At 39.4% G+C, this 19,187-nt stretch overlaps 1 protein-coding gene across 1 annotated transcript; it reads left to right on the forward strand.

The window, feature by feature from the left end:
• Positions 1 to 5,585: 5,585 nt before the first annotated feature.
• On the forward strand, positions 5,586 to 13,226 carry LOC137013765 (uncharacterized). The gene is made up of 13 exons (XM_067377696.1): positions 5,586 to 5,714; positions 6,843 to 7,033; positions 7,147 to 7,287; positions 9,878 to 10,016; positions 10,159 to 10,351; positions 10,626 to 10,767; positions 11,184 to 11,327; positions 11,406 to 11,461; positions 11,592 to 11,773; positions 11,865 to 12,265; positions 12,600 to 12,696; positions 12,800 to 12,993; positions 13,097 to 13,226. Exons 1-13 carry the CDS (start codon positions 5,586 to 5,588, stop codon positions 13,224 to 13,226), a joined length of 2,139 nt encoding a protein of 712 aa, XP_067233797.1.
• Positions 13,227 to 19,187: the final 5,961 nt, after the last annotated feature.

The raw sequence follows: 19,187 nt of genomic DNA on the forward strand, positions 1-19,187 counted from the left end.
GTTGTTTGTTGTTTTGCTCATAACTGGAGTGCTAAATAATATCGTTCACAGCTACATTGTTACAGTACAGAAGGAGCAAAGACAACAGAAAACAGGTAAGTGATGTTTCACAAGTTCATTTCCTCATAAAATCTTTAAGCTAATAAGGTTAAGCTTATTTGGCTTGCTGTCTGCTGTGGAGGGGCTCGAGGAAGCAGCTTCAACTCGAGCTTGGATATACCCCCCAGGGACTACTAGTGCATGGAAGAGGAGTACAATAGATGAGATGCCTAATTTAAGTGGTGGAGTTGGGGAGGTGGAGGGATATCGAAAACAACTGATGCCAGAGCAGGGTGAGTAGCTGCTTATATGCTCTGGATGTAATTGAAAGATTAGGGTTCCTTCCTCTTGAGATTATGTTTGAGTGTCGCTAATTGAAAGATTAGATGGGTTCACTCCTCCCGAATTTACGTTGTGAACTTCACTTATTGAACAACCAGATGAGTGACACAGTGATGCAGGTGAGTGAGTGGCAATTAGAAGGATGAATGGAAGATAACTGGGTATTAAATCTGTCCTTTGTGTTGCAGGAGAGGAGATCGTGGATGGTAGCTGTGTAGAGATCGTGGCAGAGAAGAGATGACACTTGGAAACTCACACAGAGACAGGAACACAGAAGGAGACTAGGAACACGCTGGAGTAGAGACCTGGAGTCCTTGAGGTAAATATAGAAGACATTCTATGTGCAAACGAGACCGGACGCTGTCTGAGGTGAGTGTGAGCTTCTTATGTCGTGCTTGATGAGGTGCTGATTGAAGACTGCTCAGAACTCTGGTGAGGGAGTGCACTGTGATTGGGTGACGGTGGAGCCTGGTGTGTCTGTGACATACATGCTCTTAGAAATGGTTGGATATTATTGTCTATGGCCAAGAGAATATTATCCTGCTATAAGTGTCCTCACTAAGCATCATTAGACGACCCTAACTCCTCCTTTCTCCTCTACTGGTTTTCTGTAGTCCCCAGGCCATAACTCCTGCCAGCTCCCCTCAGTCCTTCTGCTCCATTGACATGTCTACACTCTTCTGGCCAGCCTCTTCCACTGTGGTTTTCACAGTATGAGCCTAAAAGTTCTGACCCTCCGGATCCAATTCTGCTGCTCCCTCATTCCTCTGGCTCTGCCTTGGTCTGTCATCCCCATGGCTCCACCAAAGAATTCTGGCCCTTTGGCTGCACCCAGGCCCACAACCCCTTTGGCTCAACCAGGGTTTTCCATCCCCCCAGCTCCACCTTGACCCTCCATCCCTCTGGCCATCCCATGGTCATATACTCTGCAGGTTCCATCATGCTCTCTTCTGCCGCTGGCTCCTCCATGGGTGTCTCCTTCTCAGCTGTGGTCTTTTTCTCCACTGTGGTCATCTCCTCCACCAGCTTCTCCATGGTGGTATGCTCCTTTGAAGCTCCCCCAACATTGGCTTTGTTTGTCTTGATGGTAATAGGTTTTGGTTTTGTTTTTTGCTCTTGTCTGTATTTCTGAGAGCCTTAATCTTTTGTTTGGGTTATTAAAGTACTGTTTGTGCTTAGATCCTTGTCTTAACTCTCCTTCCTTGGCAACCAGCTGTGACAGCAAGACTGGAAACTGCATACATATTACTTAAAGATTCACACATCTTTAAGTGTGAAAGAAGTGTCCTTTTTCTATTTTTATTTCATATTAATTTATTTTATTTTTATTAACTTGTCCCCCCTGCTTGCTAATTGCTTGCTAATGACAGCCATTGTCTAACTTCCATAGTCATGAATGGAGCCTTCAGGATTTCATGCATTGGAAAAACTTTGTGACAACAAATTTCTCCTCCACTGCAGCCTGTCTTCTGTCATTCACAAAGGAAAGCTAAGTTGTTTGCCGTGATGTACCTGTAAATGTTTTTTCCTTCTAATATTTGTTTAGCCAGTTAGTTTCTCACATGCTCACAGCAATGTCTGTGAATTTTTTTTTTTTTTTTGCCAATAGCAAGTCTCAGTACTTGCTCTTCACAGTTTCAAAATCAGTGTTTAATCAAAATCAGTGTCTATTCAAGTTCAGTTTCTCATATATGTCACAGGACACACAAAAGAAGTATTTAATATCTTGACATGCCAAGAATAGATGGTTTGGTGGAACCTCCTTCTGAAAAATACACTGTCAATCACATACCATCAGTCTCTTCTCTTCTCATGTCATGACACATGATATATAATAATGTACTACACACATGATTTACACATTTTCTACCTACAAAATCCTCATTGCATCCCTGTCACACACACTTCCCATGATGACTGATGAGACATAAACTGACAGGTGGCGTGTTACAAAATAATTAAATTTCGGTGGCCTTAGATAAGATTGCTAAGACAGCAAGGCTGTCAAATAAGCTCAGTAAAAACAAGCACACACTAAGTGAAAGTGCATTTTTCATTAGATGACTATTTACTTTTCAGAAATAAGAATATAGTTTTTAACTTCAGTCATCTCTAACTGCCATATTGGGTGTTTTTGCATACCTGCATGATTTATGCAATCAAAGTGCAAAAGTAAAAAGTAAAGAACAAAAACCAGGTGCTTAATTTATAAAATGCTAAATTTTACATATTGTATTAGGCTATATCAAAAGCCTAATAATAGGGACATATTGGGATGGGATGTTTAAAGGCCTGCTGAGTTTAAATTGCATATTACCTCCAACTATCCATTTTCCAATGTGTTAAATAAACACATTCACACCCAATGACAATTTAGTGTCTTCAATGCACATATTCCCACATGGATTGTAAGGGAAACATATAAAGCCAAACCTTGCTTATATCTTAAATTGCATTTTGAACTAAAGCAGTTACATATTTGTTACAGCTGGTTGCAGGAAGGTAACACAGATGAGGAGAATATATCCAAAAACTAGTTTAATACAATAATCCACAGGCGAACAGGCAGATAAGTGCAACACAACACAGTCGAATAGTGAATGGACAAAGACTGAGTGAACAGGAGGAACTAAATAGCAAACATAACAGGGTTAATTAATGGGACACAGGTGATGCAAATGAACCAATAATGAAGGTGGGAAACAGAACATGTTATCAATGAAAACAAACTGAGAGTCCATATAAACTGAAACTGAAATTAGACAGATTTTAACATTACGCCCCACTCCAAAAAGGCGTGGCCTCACGCCGTGGAAGGAGAATGGAGGCGGCTTGGGAGGAGGACGAAGGTGTGGCCAGGGGCAGGAACCAGAGGCAGGCAGATGGAGGACAACGACCAGGGCGGGATTGAAGGAGGTAGGAGTATACATGTTGCTGACATAATAATGGCCCATTTAAACAGTTGTGATTTTGCATGATCTTTTTCTTCTTAATTCTCAATAAATAAATATGACAGAAAGAAAGTCAATATGATTAGTGAGAAGTGAAGCTGGTAATGCTGTTGGAGTGCAGTGTAGTTGTTCAATCAGATCTTGAGAGATTTAATGTCCTTATCTACAGTTGATTTCATCTAAGGCTGTGGCTGAAGTCAGTTGCAGTTGTTGTGTTTCTCTTTTCTTCAGTGATTCTGCTTGTTAGCAGCAGGTGTTCAACACTAATGCTCAATCATCACTTAATTAATCGCTTAATTAACTATGAACTATGGCCCCGTTTACACGTATATGGTTATTTTGAAAAAAGGAGACATTTCCCTTCATTTACACGCAAACAGAGAATTCGCCTCTGAAAATGAGTCTTTCTAAAAACTCCGGCCAGAGTGGAGATTTTTAAAATCTTCGTTTGACGTTTGTGTGTAAACTGAGACAAACGAGTGTTTAGGCAGCTAACGTCACAGTATGCGCCAGAGATCGCATCTACGTCAAAAGTGCAACCTATGTTTACATGTTTACATCTCAAGACTCTTGCTGTGTCCCAATTTGCATAAATCTCCGTCCTAAACAGTATTTGAAAATAGAATTTGTAAGTCTCAAATCGTAGTATGTTGAAATGAGTATTTCAAAGATACCCGGATGGTCTTTCCGTTTAGAATCCAAAGTGCAGATCCGTGCACACTCTTAACAGCTAATATTGCCCACAATACATTGCACTGTGGAAGAGGATTCAATTAGAACTACAAACACAAATAAAGTGTTAAAAAACTACAAACATGACAGATTTGCAAGACTGACGGCTAAGCAGAGACCCATGACTGGCAGATAATGACATGAAGAGACTCAGGCTTGGCAGGCATGATGTGAAGAAACTCTTCGCAATGGGTCCCCAAGAGCAGGGTTGAAGACCTCTGGACTAGATGGATGCATTTCTGGATGGCTGGTGAGTGGCATCCCCTTTCAAGACTTTGACGTCAGCAAGGAACTAGCAGGTGATGATTTGGGCTGGAATATTGGGAAGTGAGATGGAAGGTCCCTTTAGGTTCACTGAGGGTGTCAACATTACTTCTGCAAGACATATGGAGTTCGTGATTATTTTCTAATATGGTATAAAAAGAAGAATAGTGCCTTTTGAAATGAAAGGATTTTCATTCAAGACAATGCACTATCCCACGCTGCAAAAACCACACCACAACAATAAAACCATTTTTAAAAATGAATTTCTACCTAAACCCTAAAAAGGTTTCTCTTTGTGAGATTTGGTTAGCGTTGGTTGAAATGCAACTTTATTCTTCCAGCAGAATCCAGCAGCTTCAAATACCTGTTTTCTGCTCAACAGTGGTTTTTTTTTATAGCTGCCCTTTTAATATAATTCATTTGTTTGACAGGAACTTCTCTTAATAAGCCTTTATCTTTTCTGTGCTCTAAATCGCAAATCTTTTGGCAGTTCGTCAATCTCTTTTCAGTTTTTGCAAAATATTTGTTGTTTTTATGCCTTTTGTAAGATATTGCACAATTTTCATTCTTCAGAAAGATCTTTCTTCCTTCACATATTTCATGAGAACCGTGATTTGCTTAATAATGTGGAAAAACTGCTTCAAGTTTGTTTCCTTTTTACCTAAGAAAACATGGCAAGCTACTTAATAAACCTATTTAGGATTGATACGAGTTATCTAAAACGTTCCAACACAAACAAACACTTTCTTTAACTAAAGTCAGAATGTTCATTGTACAAAAACCCTACTGATATGTCACTTGCATAATAATTTGGAACAGTGTAAATATACTATTTATATATTTTATTGAAAACTAACCATATTTGGTTAATTGAAATAATGCTGAAATAAAATAAAATATAAATATTATAGAGGAAAAACCTAAACTAGACAAAAATTAGTAATGTTGCCTTGGCATCTAAATGAAACATTTAAGTTAAAGCACTAAAATTACTAAGTGGAAATCATAAAAAAAAAAAATAAAATAAAATAAAAACTTAAATTAATCTCAATCCTGATCAGAATTTGCCAAGCAGAGTCTAATTGTACAGAGATGGAATGTAGCTAAACATCTGCATGCCAGTCATTCTTATGGTAGAAGTAGAAGTCAAATATAATTTGCCTTTCCTACACTGTAAACGTGCCTCATTTTTCGATGACTTCCTCCATCAGGTCCTTTAAAAGGGCAACGCAGTGATCAGAGAGGAAAACCTCAGTCATGAGCATCATGTGTGCCTCTGCTCTGCTCTTATCCCTGCTGCTGCTGGCGTCCACAGCCACTGCCTCTCACTTCTGTGGAGGCTCGATGACCTTCAGCTCCAGAAAGAATCCTGATGGTTCCTATATGGTGAGAATTTTATTCACAGGTGTTTCTTCCATTAGGTGAACTTTTATGTGCAAGGGGATTTTTATTAAAAGCAAATGAATGAGTTTTTTGTATTATTTTATAATGGTCACATTAAAATTTCACATTTTAATACTTTTCAAATACATTTTATGTATATGTTATTATTTTAATACTCAAAATGATGTCATTTAAAATCATTAAATTATATTTTATGTTAATAATAACTTTTGTTAACACTTTATTTTGATGCTCCTCAATATACATTCTACTGAATACAAGTAACTTTGCAACTACATCATACTTGTTTTACTAACCCTAACCTGACAGTCTACTAATACTCTAATGAGAGTTGGTTGACATTTAGTTGCAAAGTTACTTACAGTAGTAGAATGTCTAAAGTGCACTATCGAAATAAAATGTAACCTAACTTTATATTATGATCGTTTTGGTAAATATCACATAATATTGTAAATGTGTGTCATTTCCAGTCAGGTTTTAATTAAAGGTGCTAAAGAGGATCTTTTCGTCGACTGAGAAACCAAAGACTGTTACTGAGTTTTTGAAATGAGCGCATTTCAAGGGAACGCCTCCCAAAACTCGTGCATGAGTACTGGAACACGAGTGTGTACCACCGGCATTCGCTGTGTCGTGTTCGTGGATTCATTATGTCGGACTCACCGCAGGTAACTCATAATCTGCAGTTGTTACTCCTGTCTCCTGACAAAAGCATTGCATGCGGCGCCTGTGGAGTGTGGAAAGTTACTGGAGCGCGCAGCCGCGCTCATGGCAGTGATTGACAAGGGCGATGATCGCGTAAACGATTGGCTGATGTTTTTAAGGCCCTACCTCGTGCACAGATGATGTATATTAATATTATTCCTTTCAGTGCACCTAATAAATAGTCTTTTATCAGTAAGTAAAGACAGTTTCAAGTAATATTGCAAAAATGTATAATACAAAACATCCTCTTTAGCACCTTTAAGCAAAATGTGTGAAATATATAATTGTGTATTTAGGATTGCAGTTATGAAGCAAGACAAAGGAATATGCATTTTTATTCCAAAATGTTTATAGTATTCTAGAAAAATTAAGGATGTTGAGAAGTTACAACAAAATGTTTTATTTCAGGTGGATATCCGCTTTAAGGAGGCCTATCATAGCTGTTATTCGTATGATAACTGGTATTGTGGGTCTGGAAACTGTGGCAGTAAAAGTTATGTGATGGGTAAAGTGGACAGCAGCTCTATTGGTGGCGGCTGGTGCCAGACTGAGGGAGTCATGAAGAGAACCGTCCCCAACAACAACCCATTTGAGCTGCAGTAAGCACTTATGCAGAGGAATAAGACTAATCTGATACACTATTATAGCTCTGAAGATAGTATAAAACTAATTTATTACAAATGAAAAAATAAGTCTATGCTTGTGTCAACAGCCAAAGTAATTGCTGCTGGAGCTATAACACAGTCACAACTGTTGGAAACTGGAGATTTCTCACACATATTGACCTTGGAGTGAGATCTGACACCTCTCAGCCCAACAGATCTCCAGTCGCCACCATACTTCCCATTGTCAGGTAAAATCATTTTGTCTTAATTTTGCAATTCAGCACTAAACTCATCTTCTTCAGTCTTCTTCTTGAACAACCTCCATTATTTAATCATTTCACCTTAGATGTGCCATCTAATTTTAGTCCAATTCATAATTTTAGCAATAAATACTATGCTTTTAGGAAATCATATACTTTGAGGAATCTTGAAAAAAAAAATCTGGTCTGAGATCATCTCTCACTGACCTACGCTGTTAGCCATCTGTCTAACCAACATGTTACAATGATGTCATTGAAACAGTGTTAATTTTGACAGCAAATTTTGATTTAGTTTTAGTCATATTTTAGTCATCGGAAATTGTTTTAGTTTTAGTCTAGTTTTAGTCGACTAAATATAATAAAATTTTAGTCGACTAAATCTACAGTAGAATTAGTCGATTAAAATCTAATTTAGTTAAATTGTTAGCATTAAGCATTTCCAATAAAAATGCTTCCACAGATCCAATACACTGATATAGGTACATCTGATATTCCCCAAACTGTTTATGTTCACCCAACTGTACTTTGCTCACCAAAGCAGACGGTTTTTGACCGTTCAAGTGCAAAAACATGTGAAAGAGCAAAATTCAGTACTTTTCAGGGATTAACACACTTATCATTGAGGTAGGCTACTATTATATATTACATTTAAAAAATTTTATTAGATTTGATTTTTAGTTTTTCCTTTCATTGTAATTTTAGTTAAAAGTTTTAGTAATTTTTTGTGTTTATGTCATTTAGTTTTTGCTTTTAAATGTCTATAACTTTTTATTTTTTGTTTATTTTAATACCTCAGGTTAAGCTAAAGCTTAGAAACTATTAACTTTACATTTTTATAAGTTTACATTTTTATATATTTATCTTTTATTTGAGTTAATGTTTATTTCAAGTAATGAAGATTTCTTTGGTTTTACGTGTAGTTAACAATAATAACCCTTATACTTGTAAAATATATTTAATAATGTGTCAAATAATGTTCTTAGTCTTTCCTTCCTGTGACAGAAGATACAGTAGTTTACTATGAATTAAACAGAAATTAAATTAAATACAGTTTATTGTTTAAACAAAATAACAATAATGACCAGGAAAAAAATAATAACTATAAACCATCCCGAAATAAACCGTGACTCTTATTCTGAAATGTCTGCAGTCTGCGCTGTAGCAGGCTGCTCATGAGGGAGATAAATATACATTCTTACAACCGTCTAAAACATGCTACCATACAAACATAGTGTAGTAAACATTGTCATAATTCATCAACATAAGCTTATAAGCAATCGCTTGGCATAAATGTGCGCTATTCATTAATTGTGCAGCAGTCAGATGTGCTGCTGCACGAGCCCGTAGAGCGCGCAACAGCGCCGCGTTTCCCGCGGTTAGATCAGCTCATTACAATTCAAATGTGCGCATCTTCCAAACAGGACAGCAGTCCTGACTGGATATCTTCCCAAATCGTCCCTCTCTTTCATTCTCGTCTCGTTTTTATTCGTTGACGAAAATTAGAGTAGATTTTAGTCATAGTTTTAGTCATTCAAAACGCATTTTTATTTAGTCATCGTCTCGTTTTTGTCCGTGAAAAAATGTCGTTGACGAAAATTATTCGTCAACGAAATTAACACTGCATTGAAATGTATTATTTAATATTACAACTATTATTTACATTATTATTATTATTATTATTATTATTATTATTACTATTATAGCAAAATCTTCACATTTTTTACCATTTTATTTACTATCATACCTATCATTTATTATTATTATTATTATTATTATTATTATCATCATCCAGTAAAACAGGACCAGTTGTTGTAAATTCATTGCAGTAATGTTTTGTGTAAATGTGTTTTAAAGGATTAGTTCACTTTCAAATAAAATTTTCCTCATAATTTACTCACCCCCATGTCATCCAAGATGTTCATGTCTTTTTTTTTCTTCAGTCAAAAAGAAATTAAGGTTTTTGATGAAAACATTCCAGGATTATTCTCCTTATAGTGGACTTCAACGGACCCCAAACGGTTGAAGGTCAAAATGACAGTTTCAGTGCAGCTTCAAAGGGCTTTAAACGATACCAGATGAGGAATAAGGGTCTTATCTAGAGAAACGATTGGTCATTTTCACGTACATGCTTTATATAAACAAATGAACGCCTTCTAAATGCTTCCGCCAAAAACGCTGTATTTCCTACGCCTTCCTTATTCTACTTACAGAATGAATGCACCGCCAGCTCCATTTTTTCCGTAAGCTGAATAGGGAAGGCGTAGAACATATAGCGTAAGCTTTTTGAAGAATATGAAAGTGTGGTTTTGGCTTTGACCTTCAACCGTTTGGAGGCCATTGAAGTCCACTATAAGGAGAATAATCCTGTAATTTTTTCATCAAAAACCTTAATTTCTTTTCAACTGCAGAAAGAAAGACATGAACATCTTGGATGACATGGAGGAGAGTAAATTATCAGGAAAACTTTATTTGAAAGTGAACTAATCCTTTAAGTGTCCAAGTATTTCCTGAACTCTGTGTACTAAATGATAAATAAGTCAAACTCATTTCAAGATGACTGTATTTGGATTGTTTCTAGAGTCCCTCAGAACTGCCCCAGGAACTACAATCTGTTGTCCTGTGATCCAGATCATGATCAGGTCAGGTGTAGATATGGAGTTTTCAGTGCAAATGAGTGTGGAATGTGCAACCAACCTGCAGGATTTACTTTGGATCAGGTGAGAATAAGCAAGGAGCAATGTACAACAATGAGTTGATCATTATACAAGAATAAAAAGTGTTTAATTCTTCCACATGTTCTTAACTGACATGGTTGCTGCTGAAAGTAACATTCACTGTTCAAATCTTTCTTGTTCCCAGAGCTCTTGTACTCTGTCATATGGCAACTCTACAACACGTGGTGTTTATGCATTTGAGTTGGTCATGGAAGACTATCCCATCCAGAACATCACTCTAAACTACACTGCCATGGCTGCAGCGGTCAGAACCCCGTTTGTCAGTGCATCCTCCAATCCACCATTGAGCAAAATGCCACTCCAGTTCGCGTTAGAAGGTATCGTTCAGTGCCTTTTGATACACTTTATTTCAAGGTGATGTAGTTACACTGTACTTACTCAAATAAGTACTGAGTAATATTAATCAACTACATGTACTTACTATAGAGATGATTAGGTTTAGGGTTAGTTACTTAATTATGCGTAATTTACTGTTATTACTATAGTAAATACACATAGTAACGTGTAACTACATCACCTTAAAATAAAGTGTTACCTGGTCTTTAAATTGTGATGCTCTGCCACAACCTTCATGTTATGTTTTGGGTTTAGTGGAGGTTCCTGCACCATCTTGCATTGAGGGTGAATATCTACCTCGATTCATCCACCCAACACCTCATCATGGAGAACACCTACAGGCTCGTGTCAATCAAGAGCTAGAGATCAGAGTAATGGCTACTGCAACCTACTCAAGGTATGAAGGAAATGTCCGATCAATTTCTCTGAGTGCCAGCTAGACCAATCTAGATCTTCATCCTTCCCTCTGCGCTCAAACTAGATCTTCAGCTTTAACAGCTGTGATTGGTCAAGCACTTTGAGCATGTTTGGGAAATGTCCCACCCCTTACCATAACCGCGAGTTTACACTACTAACTCAATCAGGCCCCGCCCCTTTATTTTACATATGCCTTGGGCAGGAATTATTTAAATTAGATATATACTAATTTTTGTAAATTTTAATATTGTTGTGGACAGTGAGGGGCCTTGAAGTCAAAAAGGTTAAGAAACACTGATCTAAATCTTCACTATAACTTCAAAAACAGGATCATTTCAGTTCAGTTTCTAAACTGATACATGTGCATCTAATTGGATTTTTCCCCCGATTGTCCAGCATCACTGATGTGGTCTTTAGTGGACCTCTGAACAGCACAAAGGAGACCACTACCACTGGAGAGTATGTGATCAACTGGACTCCAACATCAGAGAGTTTTGGCCAACACTTTCCAATTTGCTTCATTGCTGAGGGCCAATATGGGTATGATTACACAGTTAGATTACTTCAATCAAAATGTGCCTTATGAAATGAAGCTAATTAATCTTCTTAATATTTTAGGTCTAGGAACTATCAGTCTGAGATGAGGTGTGTTATTGTTGTGGTAGAGGCTGAAGGTATTTACATCATTTAGTGAAATTCTTCTTGACATTTGATGTTTAAATTCTTTATACTCATGTAGTGTCCTTGAAGGAAAAGGAAGTTTATACATCTACATACTTAGCATTGTTCTTTTTTTATTTCAAGGTCCAAAAGCACACGTAACTTGCTCTAGAGACACAATGTCAGTGTCGATAGAAAGAGACACTATTGCAGGAATCCATGGAGATCACTTGCGGCTGAACAACAATGCTTCCTGTTTAGTTTATTCTAACAGCACGCATGTGTTTACAACTTTCTCTCTTAATGGATGCGGTACTCAAATCGAAGTAAGGACTTCTATGAGTTTCAATAGATATAAATAATAATAAAAAGTTTTCCACTGCATCTAAAACTACTTTTATACTTGTTTCTTTGTAGGAGACTGAGGAACATCTCCTCTTCAAGAACACAATTGTTACTTTCGATAATCCAAACCTCATCATAACCAGGAAAAATGAGATTGAAATTGAAGTAATGTGCAAGTACCAGAAAAAGAGCAGCATCACCGCAATGTTTGATGCTCACAGGCCAGCTGTCAACTTCACTGAGAGAGGCTTCGGTTCATTCAGCTATCAGTTTGAGTTTTATCAGTCTATTAATTTCATAAACATGAGAAGCCCCAACACCTATCCACTGGAGTATGACGTGGGACAGACCATCTACGTGGAGATCGCACCTGTCAATGTAGTGCAAGACACTGAGGTCTTCCTTGAGTCCTGTGTAGCTACACCCTTCGATAATCCCAATTTTCCCATCAATTATCCCATCATCACAAATGGGTAAGAATCAAAAAGCACTCCACATCATACAAAAAAGCTATGTTTCATTACATGTTGTTTAAATTTAAATCGGTCAGGTTTATGTGTGCACTAGAATCACTGAGTTTGAAGCTTAAATTAGTAGCAGGGGGAGGAGCATGTTGAATAACCTCATAAAATTCATATACTACAGAGTTGAGTGCATAATGCTGTGGATGATAAAGGCTCTTCAAATGCCAAAATATAAGCTTTATTTTTAAGAATGTTATGCAAATGTACCGTGTCCAATGAAATGGTGACGGCAGTGCCATTCTCAGACAAATTCATTTAAATCCAATTTGTCAATGTATTCCAGATGCACGGTTGATGAAACTGTTAACATCCACACAAGTCACGAGCCCAGTGTCAAGTTTAGTATGCAGGCCTTCAAGTTTATTGGACAATATGACCAGGTAAGGATGGAGCAAAAAAAAAAAAAAAAACACTGAAGAATGACAGACATGCCCTATTTTACTGGAATATTTTTTTTTAAATTGTCTCTCTTTTCCTCTCTAGGTGTTCATCAGCTGCTCCATTATCATATGTCAAGCCAACAATCCCAACACTCGCTGCGCTCAGGGATGCACCAATGGCACGGTCGTTGCACCATCCTCGCACGTTCACAAAAGAGAAGCTACCATCCAGACCGGAAGTCACTTCATTTCCCAGGGACCCCTGCGGCTGAAGAGGAGCGCATCACTTACTGGTACGTCCTAACTTTACCATGGTAGTTTACGCAGATTGTGGAATTAAAAAGTAAGGCGTTTTAAATGCTAATGTCCCTTATTTGCTTCCAGATTCCATCAGTCCAAGCTTGAACCTGAACCTTGTTTTCGTCGCTGGATGTGTCGTAGCAGTAGTGGCCATGGTGTGTGGAATGATGGTCTACAAATCCAGGGGATCAAAGATCAACTACCAACTTGTGAAATCAGATGAGATTTGATCGGATCAGTTTGAACTGCGAACTAGTTAATCAACACAGTTTGAACTAGTTAATCAACATATTTTGGTGGTGTGTATTTCTGTGGTTTCTGCAAAAGATTTTTTTTATATGTTTGGTTTGGTAATATTAGAAGTTGGTAATATTCTGTCTTCATAAATGTAACTGCTGTTTCTAGACACATTTATGTTCTGCTGAAAACCCTGCATAAGATATAAAGTGTGGTTGAGGGATGGATTATATACTGTAATATTTCACTGTTTAGCAAATGTCTCTTTGTGCTCCAAGTTTGTTAAAATGTTCCATGACAGACACTGCTTTCTGTTTACATGTATTCTAAGGTTTACTTTTCACAATTAAATCTCTATAACAATTAAACAGCCTAATGAGTCTTGTACAGTACCTGTCTTTTAAAGAAGTCATAATTAAAACTACATGTCTTATAACTGCTTACATGGCAAAAAGGTTTACACTTTGCAAAACATTTTCTGAATATATGAAATTTTCAGAACATCACACAAATTTTACATAAGCATTGTTAGTTTTAATATTGTTTTTTTTCCCCTTACTGTTTACTTGCTGTTACTGTTGCCTTGTAGTCTGTGGTATTAATAATTGTAGCACCTTGAAAAGCCTTAAAATGTACTCTTACTGCTGATTAAAATGAAGTTTAAAGAAAAATGTGGTTTATCAGAAAAAAGTGCATATACTTACATATTCACATATGATTATACAAAGTGTTATGAAATCGCTCCGACACGCAAAGTTGGAGTATCCAAACACAGTATTCATTGAAAGAGTAATCCACCACCATAATCCACAAACAGGCAAATGGTCAAAAACACAGAGTAGACAGTCCAAACAATGATAAAGTCCAGTGCACAGGCAAACAACGGCTCAGAAATGCAGTTTCAACAAGAGCAAGACTTAGCAATGAGTTGACCAGGCTTTTATAGGGTGAACTAACAAGATTAATAAGACACAGGTGGATGTGATCAGGGAGTGAGTTATGGGAAATGTAGTCCGTGATAGAGTAGCAATAGTCTGGGGTGGAGTGTGCTCTGCTGGCAAACAAGGGCACTCCAGCTGGTTATTATGACATAGCCCCCCTCCTAAGGAGCGGCTTCCAGATGCTCCTAATAAGATTAGAAAAGTCCAGGAGGGATGTTGAGCAGATGTGCAAACAGGGGGCAGGGTGGAGGGCCAGGTCCATGGAATGGGGGCAGAACTAAAAACAAAGGCAGAAGAAAACTGAGCAGATGACTAGGGTGGCGCAGGCTGGCCAAGAAGGGCTGAAGATCCCACGGTGGAGCAAAAGACTCACCACAGCAGAGTAGACTGGCTTGAAGACACTCACGGAGGAGCAGAAGACCACCACAGCAGAGTAGACTGGCTTGAAGACACTCACAGAGGAGCAGAAGACCACCACAGCAGAGGAGATGGGCTTGAACACCCCCACAACAGAGCAGAAGACCACAACAACTTGAATACCTTCACGGCAGAGCAGAGGGGCCTGCAATCCACCAAGGCATTGCTGAGGACCACCAAGGTGGAGCTGATGTCAACCATGGCGAAGCTGAAGACCTCCCGGGCAGATCTGGCAGAACTAGAGAGCACAATTGGCTGATCAATTGACACTGAAACAGAGCACAGAGAGGTTAGCGTTGGCTACAAGGGCCATGTCAGAACAGGCAGGGAACTCCAAAGTGCCCTCCACGGCCATGACTGGGACAACAGGGTTTCACAGGTTGGTCTCTGTGGTAATTTCACGGGATACAAAAAGTTTGTGAACAACCTCTCTGGTCATGTTGAGGCAGGCAGACAGTTCAGGAATGACCACTGCGGTTGCATTGAAGCAAACAGGAAGTTCATGTGTGACCTCTGCGGTTGCGTCGAAGCGAACAGGGAGTTCAGGTACGACATCTGCGGTCACGTTGAGGCGGGCAGAAAACTCAGGGACGACCTCCGTGGTCGAATCAGGGCAAACAGCAAACTCGGGGACGACTTCTGGGCAGACAGGAAAATCATGGGGCAGGAGTGGCCTCTGGAGCGGACTCATGGGCTAGAATGGGTTCATGGGCTGGAGAGCAGTGTGTGGCCCAAACACACACACACACACACAAAAAAATTGCCATAATGGTGAGTATCGAGGACAAGGGACTGACCTCTGGGATGGACAGCACAGACTTGAGAGCACTTAGGCCGGTGGGCTAGATGGCTCTGGTCTAGGGATGCCAGCTGGATGCACCAACATCAGCGGTGTGTCCTCCCAGCTGGATTCCAGTCTCACTCGCATAGGGACCACCTTAATGGCGTCATGTGCGACCTTCATGACAACCGGGAACTCTGCTGTGGCATCCATGATGGCTGAAGACTCTGGCATTGCATCCGTGATGGCTGGAGGTTCTGGCAAGGCGGCCATGTTGGTTGAAGTCTCTGGTGTGGCAGTCATGAGAGCTGGAGACTCTGGCATGGTGGCCATCTTGGCAGATGACTCTGTAATGGTGGCCATCTTGGCCGATGACTCTGGAATGGTGGCCATCTTGGCTGATGATTCTAGCATGGCAACCATCTTGAACCTGAGCCTCATGCTTAGGACTACACATGCGCATTGGCTCGTTTAACCTGAAAAATATGCTTTTTTAACGCTGTTTGCGCTAGAGCTGCTTGGTTATGGCAAAAATCATAATCACGATTGTTTTGGTCAGTATTGAAATCACGATTATTTAACATTTAATGTTTTTTGCAGTAAAACTGTGCCCTGGGGGCATCGATTCACAAGGTAGTCCAAGAAAACCTGCATAAACACATCAGACTGGAACCTATGCAAGCTACAGCAACAGTGGAGGCCTACATTGACAGATTGTGCGAAGAGGTTAGAAAGTACCTTCATTTGTACAACTCTAGCTGGAAAGAATACAAATATATTTACATGGGTTATAACTCATGGCGAAAGATTGCTCAAAACTGTGCAAGTGTCGAATTCCTGTGTACACGTTCAAGTAAAGTGAAGTATACTTTACAAGGCTTTACACTAGTGTACACATTTAAAAAAAGTATACCGAGAAATGAGGATTCCAAATGCTTTTGATGTGATGATGCAGCGCAGTCACTATCACTGTGATGTCATTGAGATCGTATATAAACAGTCCGCATTAGTAGCACCTGATAAATACTATACTTACTGTCTGAACCACCATATGACTAGATCCATGAGGTAAAAATTAACACAAAATAATGCATTTATTTCCTTATGGCATTACACTGTAAAATGCTTTACAAGCACATTAATGTTCACTGACAGAATAAACTCAGAACTGAAGCCGATCCTTGTGTTTCTTTTTGATTTAAACATTTCAATATGATGAAATAAGTCATATCTAAACAGTCCAGGAGGGATGTTGAGCAGATGTGCAAACAGGGGACAGGATGGAGGGCCAGGTCCATGGAATGGGGGCAGAACTAAAAACAAAGGCAGAAGAAAACTGAGCAGATGACTAGGGTGGCGCAGGCTGGCCAAGAAGGGCTGAAGATCCCACGGTGGAGCAGAAGACTCACCACAGCAGAGTAGACTGGCTTGAAGACACTCACGGAGGAGCAGAAGACCACCACAGCAGAGTAGACTGGCTTGAAGACACTCACGGAGGAGCAGAAGACCACCACAGCAGAGGAGATGGGCTTGAACACCCCCACCAAAGAGCAGAAGACCACAACAACTTGAATACCTTCACGGCAGAGCAGAGGGGCCTGCAATCCACCAAGGCATTGCTGAGGACCACCAAGGTGGAGCTGATGTCAACCATGGCGAAGCTGAAGACCTCCCGGGCAGATCTGGCAGAACTAGAGAGCACAATTGGCTGATCAATTGACACTGAAACAGAGCACAGAGAGGTTAGCGTTGGCTACAAGGGCCATGTCAGAACAGGCAGGGAACTCCAAAGTGCCCTCCACGGCCTCTTATAAACTGATCACTGAAGAATCAGGCAGCAGTTGTGTGGTGTTTGGTGCAGTACTGGTTTTTAAAGTTTCCATTGGTCTGTAATGCCTTGCATCATGTTTTTTTGCTGTTAGGATTTGTGGCTCATCATTAACGTGTTGGTCACCTGCTCCAGGTTGCACAGAATACCACATGCTGAGAATGAAGTTCATTATGCTAAATGCAGGATGGGCAGCTTTCATTGTCTCTGTAAGGCCAACTGCAGGTTCACCCACACTGATATGGCAGAACTGGTGCTGACTATAAAACAGTTTGTCAGATATGCCAGGGAACCATAACACTTTGGTCTCATAATTGGGATGTGACACAGTGTTACAAGGGTAGACTTTAGGTGACAGAACTGCTGTGGCAGATTTACAGCCATGTATGGAAAAATAGAAGACTAATATAAAGCCTAGTTGACAAATTTTCTAGCCACATCATCTGTCACTGTGTTTTTGTGTTGTCATGCACAGGAGTCTCACGATGCACATCATGCAGCTTTTCCACAAGCCTAGTTACATAGACACACAAACAGGAGAATAAGAGGCATTTAAACACACTAGCAACAAATTAGAAACAGATGGCAACAATCAAGAAAGATCGAGAAAATATTGGTTCCACAGTCTTCTTAAAATAGTGACATGTGAAAGTACAACAGCAGGAATTAATAAGGGCACACATAGTACTATTCATGCATGGCAATGTTTTTCTTTTAACATACTGGATTATATAAATGTTGATCTTTGTGACAATAATGTAGGCGTTAGAATAACATTACTTTTCAAAACCACAGTGATGATGGATTGTGATATATACAGGTGCTGGTCATATAATTAGAATATCATCAAAAAGTTGATTTATTTCACTAATTGCATTCAAAAAGTGAAACTTGTATATTATATTCATTCATTACACACAGACTGATATATTTCAAATGTTTATTTCTTTTAATTTTGAAGATTATAACTGACAACTAAGAAAAATCCCAAATTCAATATCTCAGAAAATTACAATATTACTTAAGACCAATACAAAGAGAGGATTTTTAGAAATCTTGGCAAACTGAAAAGTATGAACATGAAAAGTATGAGCATGTACAGCACTCAATACTTAGTTGGGGCTCCTTTTGCCTGAATTACTGCAGCAATGCAGCGTGGCATGGAGTCGATCAGTCTGTGGCACTGCTCAGGTGTTATGAGAGCCCAGGTTGCTCTGATAGTGGCCTTCAGCTCTTCTGCATTGTTGGGTCTGGCATATCGCATCTTCCTCTTCACAATACCCCATAGATTTTCTATGGGGTTAAGGTCAGGCGAGTTTGCTGGCCAATTAAGAACAGGGATACCATGGTTCTTAAACCAGGTACTGGTAGCTTTGGTACTGTGTGCCAAGTCCTGTTGGAAAATGAAATCTGCATCTCCATAAAGGTGGTCAGCAGCAGGAAGCATGAAGTGCTCTAAAACTTCCTGGTATACGGCTGCGTTGACCTTGGACCTCAGAAAACACAGTGGACCAACACCAGCAGATGACATGGCACCCCAAACCATCACTGACTGTGGAAACTTTACACTGGACCTCAAGCAATGTGGATTGTGTGCCTCTCCTCTCTTCTTCCAGACTCTGGGACCCTGATTTCCAAAAGAAATGCAAAATTTACTTTCATCAGAGAACATAACTTTGGACCAATCAGCAGCAGTCCAGTCCTTTTTGTCTTTAGCCCAGGCGAGACGCTTCTGACGCTGTCTGTTGTTCGAGAGTGGCTTGACACAAGGAATGCGACAGCTGAAACCCATGTCTTGCATACGTCTGTGCGTAGTGGTTCTTGAAGCACTGACTCCAGCTGCAGTCCACTCTTTGTGAATCTCCCCCACATTTTTGAATGGGTTTTGTTTCACAATCCTCTCCAGGGTGCGGTTATCCCTATTGCTTGTACACTTTTTTTCTACCACATCTTTTCCTTCCCTTCGCCTCTCTATTAATGTGCTTGG

This window comes from Chanodichthys erythropterus, chromosome 23 (genome assembly GCF_024489055.1).
Source record: "Chanodichthys erythropterus isolate Z2021 chromosome 23, ASM2448905v1, whole genome shotgun sequence".
Lineage (NCBI taxonomy): Eukaryota > Metazoa > Chordata > Actinopteri > Cypriniformes > Xenocyprididae > Chanodichthys > Chanodichthys erythropterus.

What these genes read in the sequence shown, in the direction of transcription:
- LOC137013765 (XM_067377696.1), top strand. Translation starts at nt 5,586, where the DNA reads ATGAGCATCATGTGTGCCTCTGCTCTGCTCTTATCCCTGCTGCTGCTG. An exon ending in AACAACCCATTTGAGCTGCA is followed by an intron (nt 7,034 to 7,146) that starts GTAAGCACTTAT and finishes TTGTGTCAACAG; the next exon opens with CCAAAGTAATTGCTGCTGGA. An exon ending in ACCATACTTCCCATTGTCAG is followed by an intron (nt 7,288 to 9,877) that starts GTAAAATCATTT and finishes GATTGTTTCTAG; the next exon opens with AGTCCCTCAGAACTGCCCCA.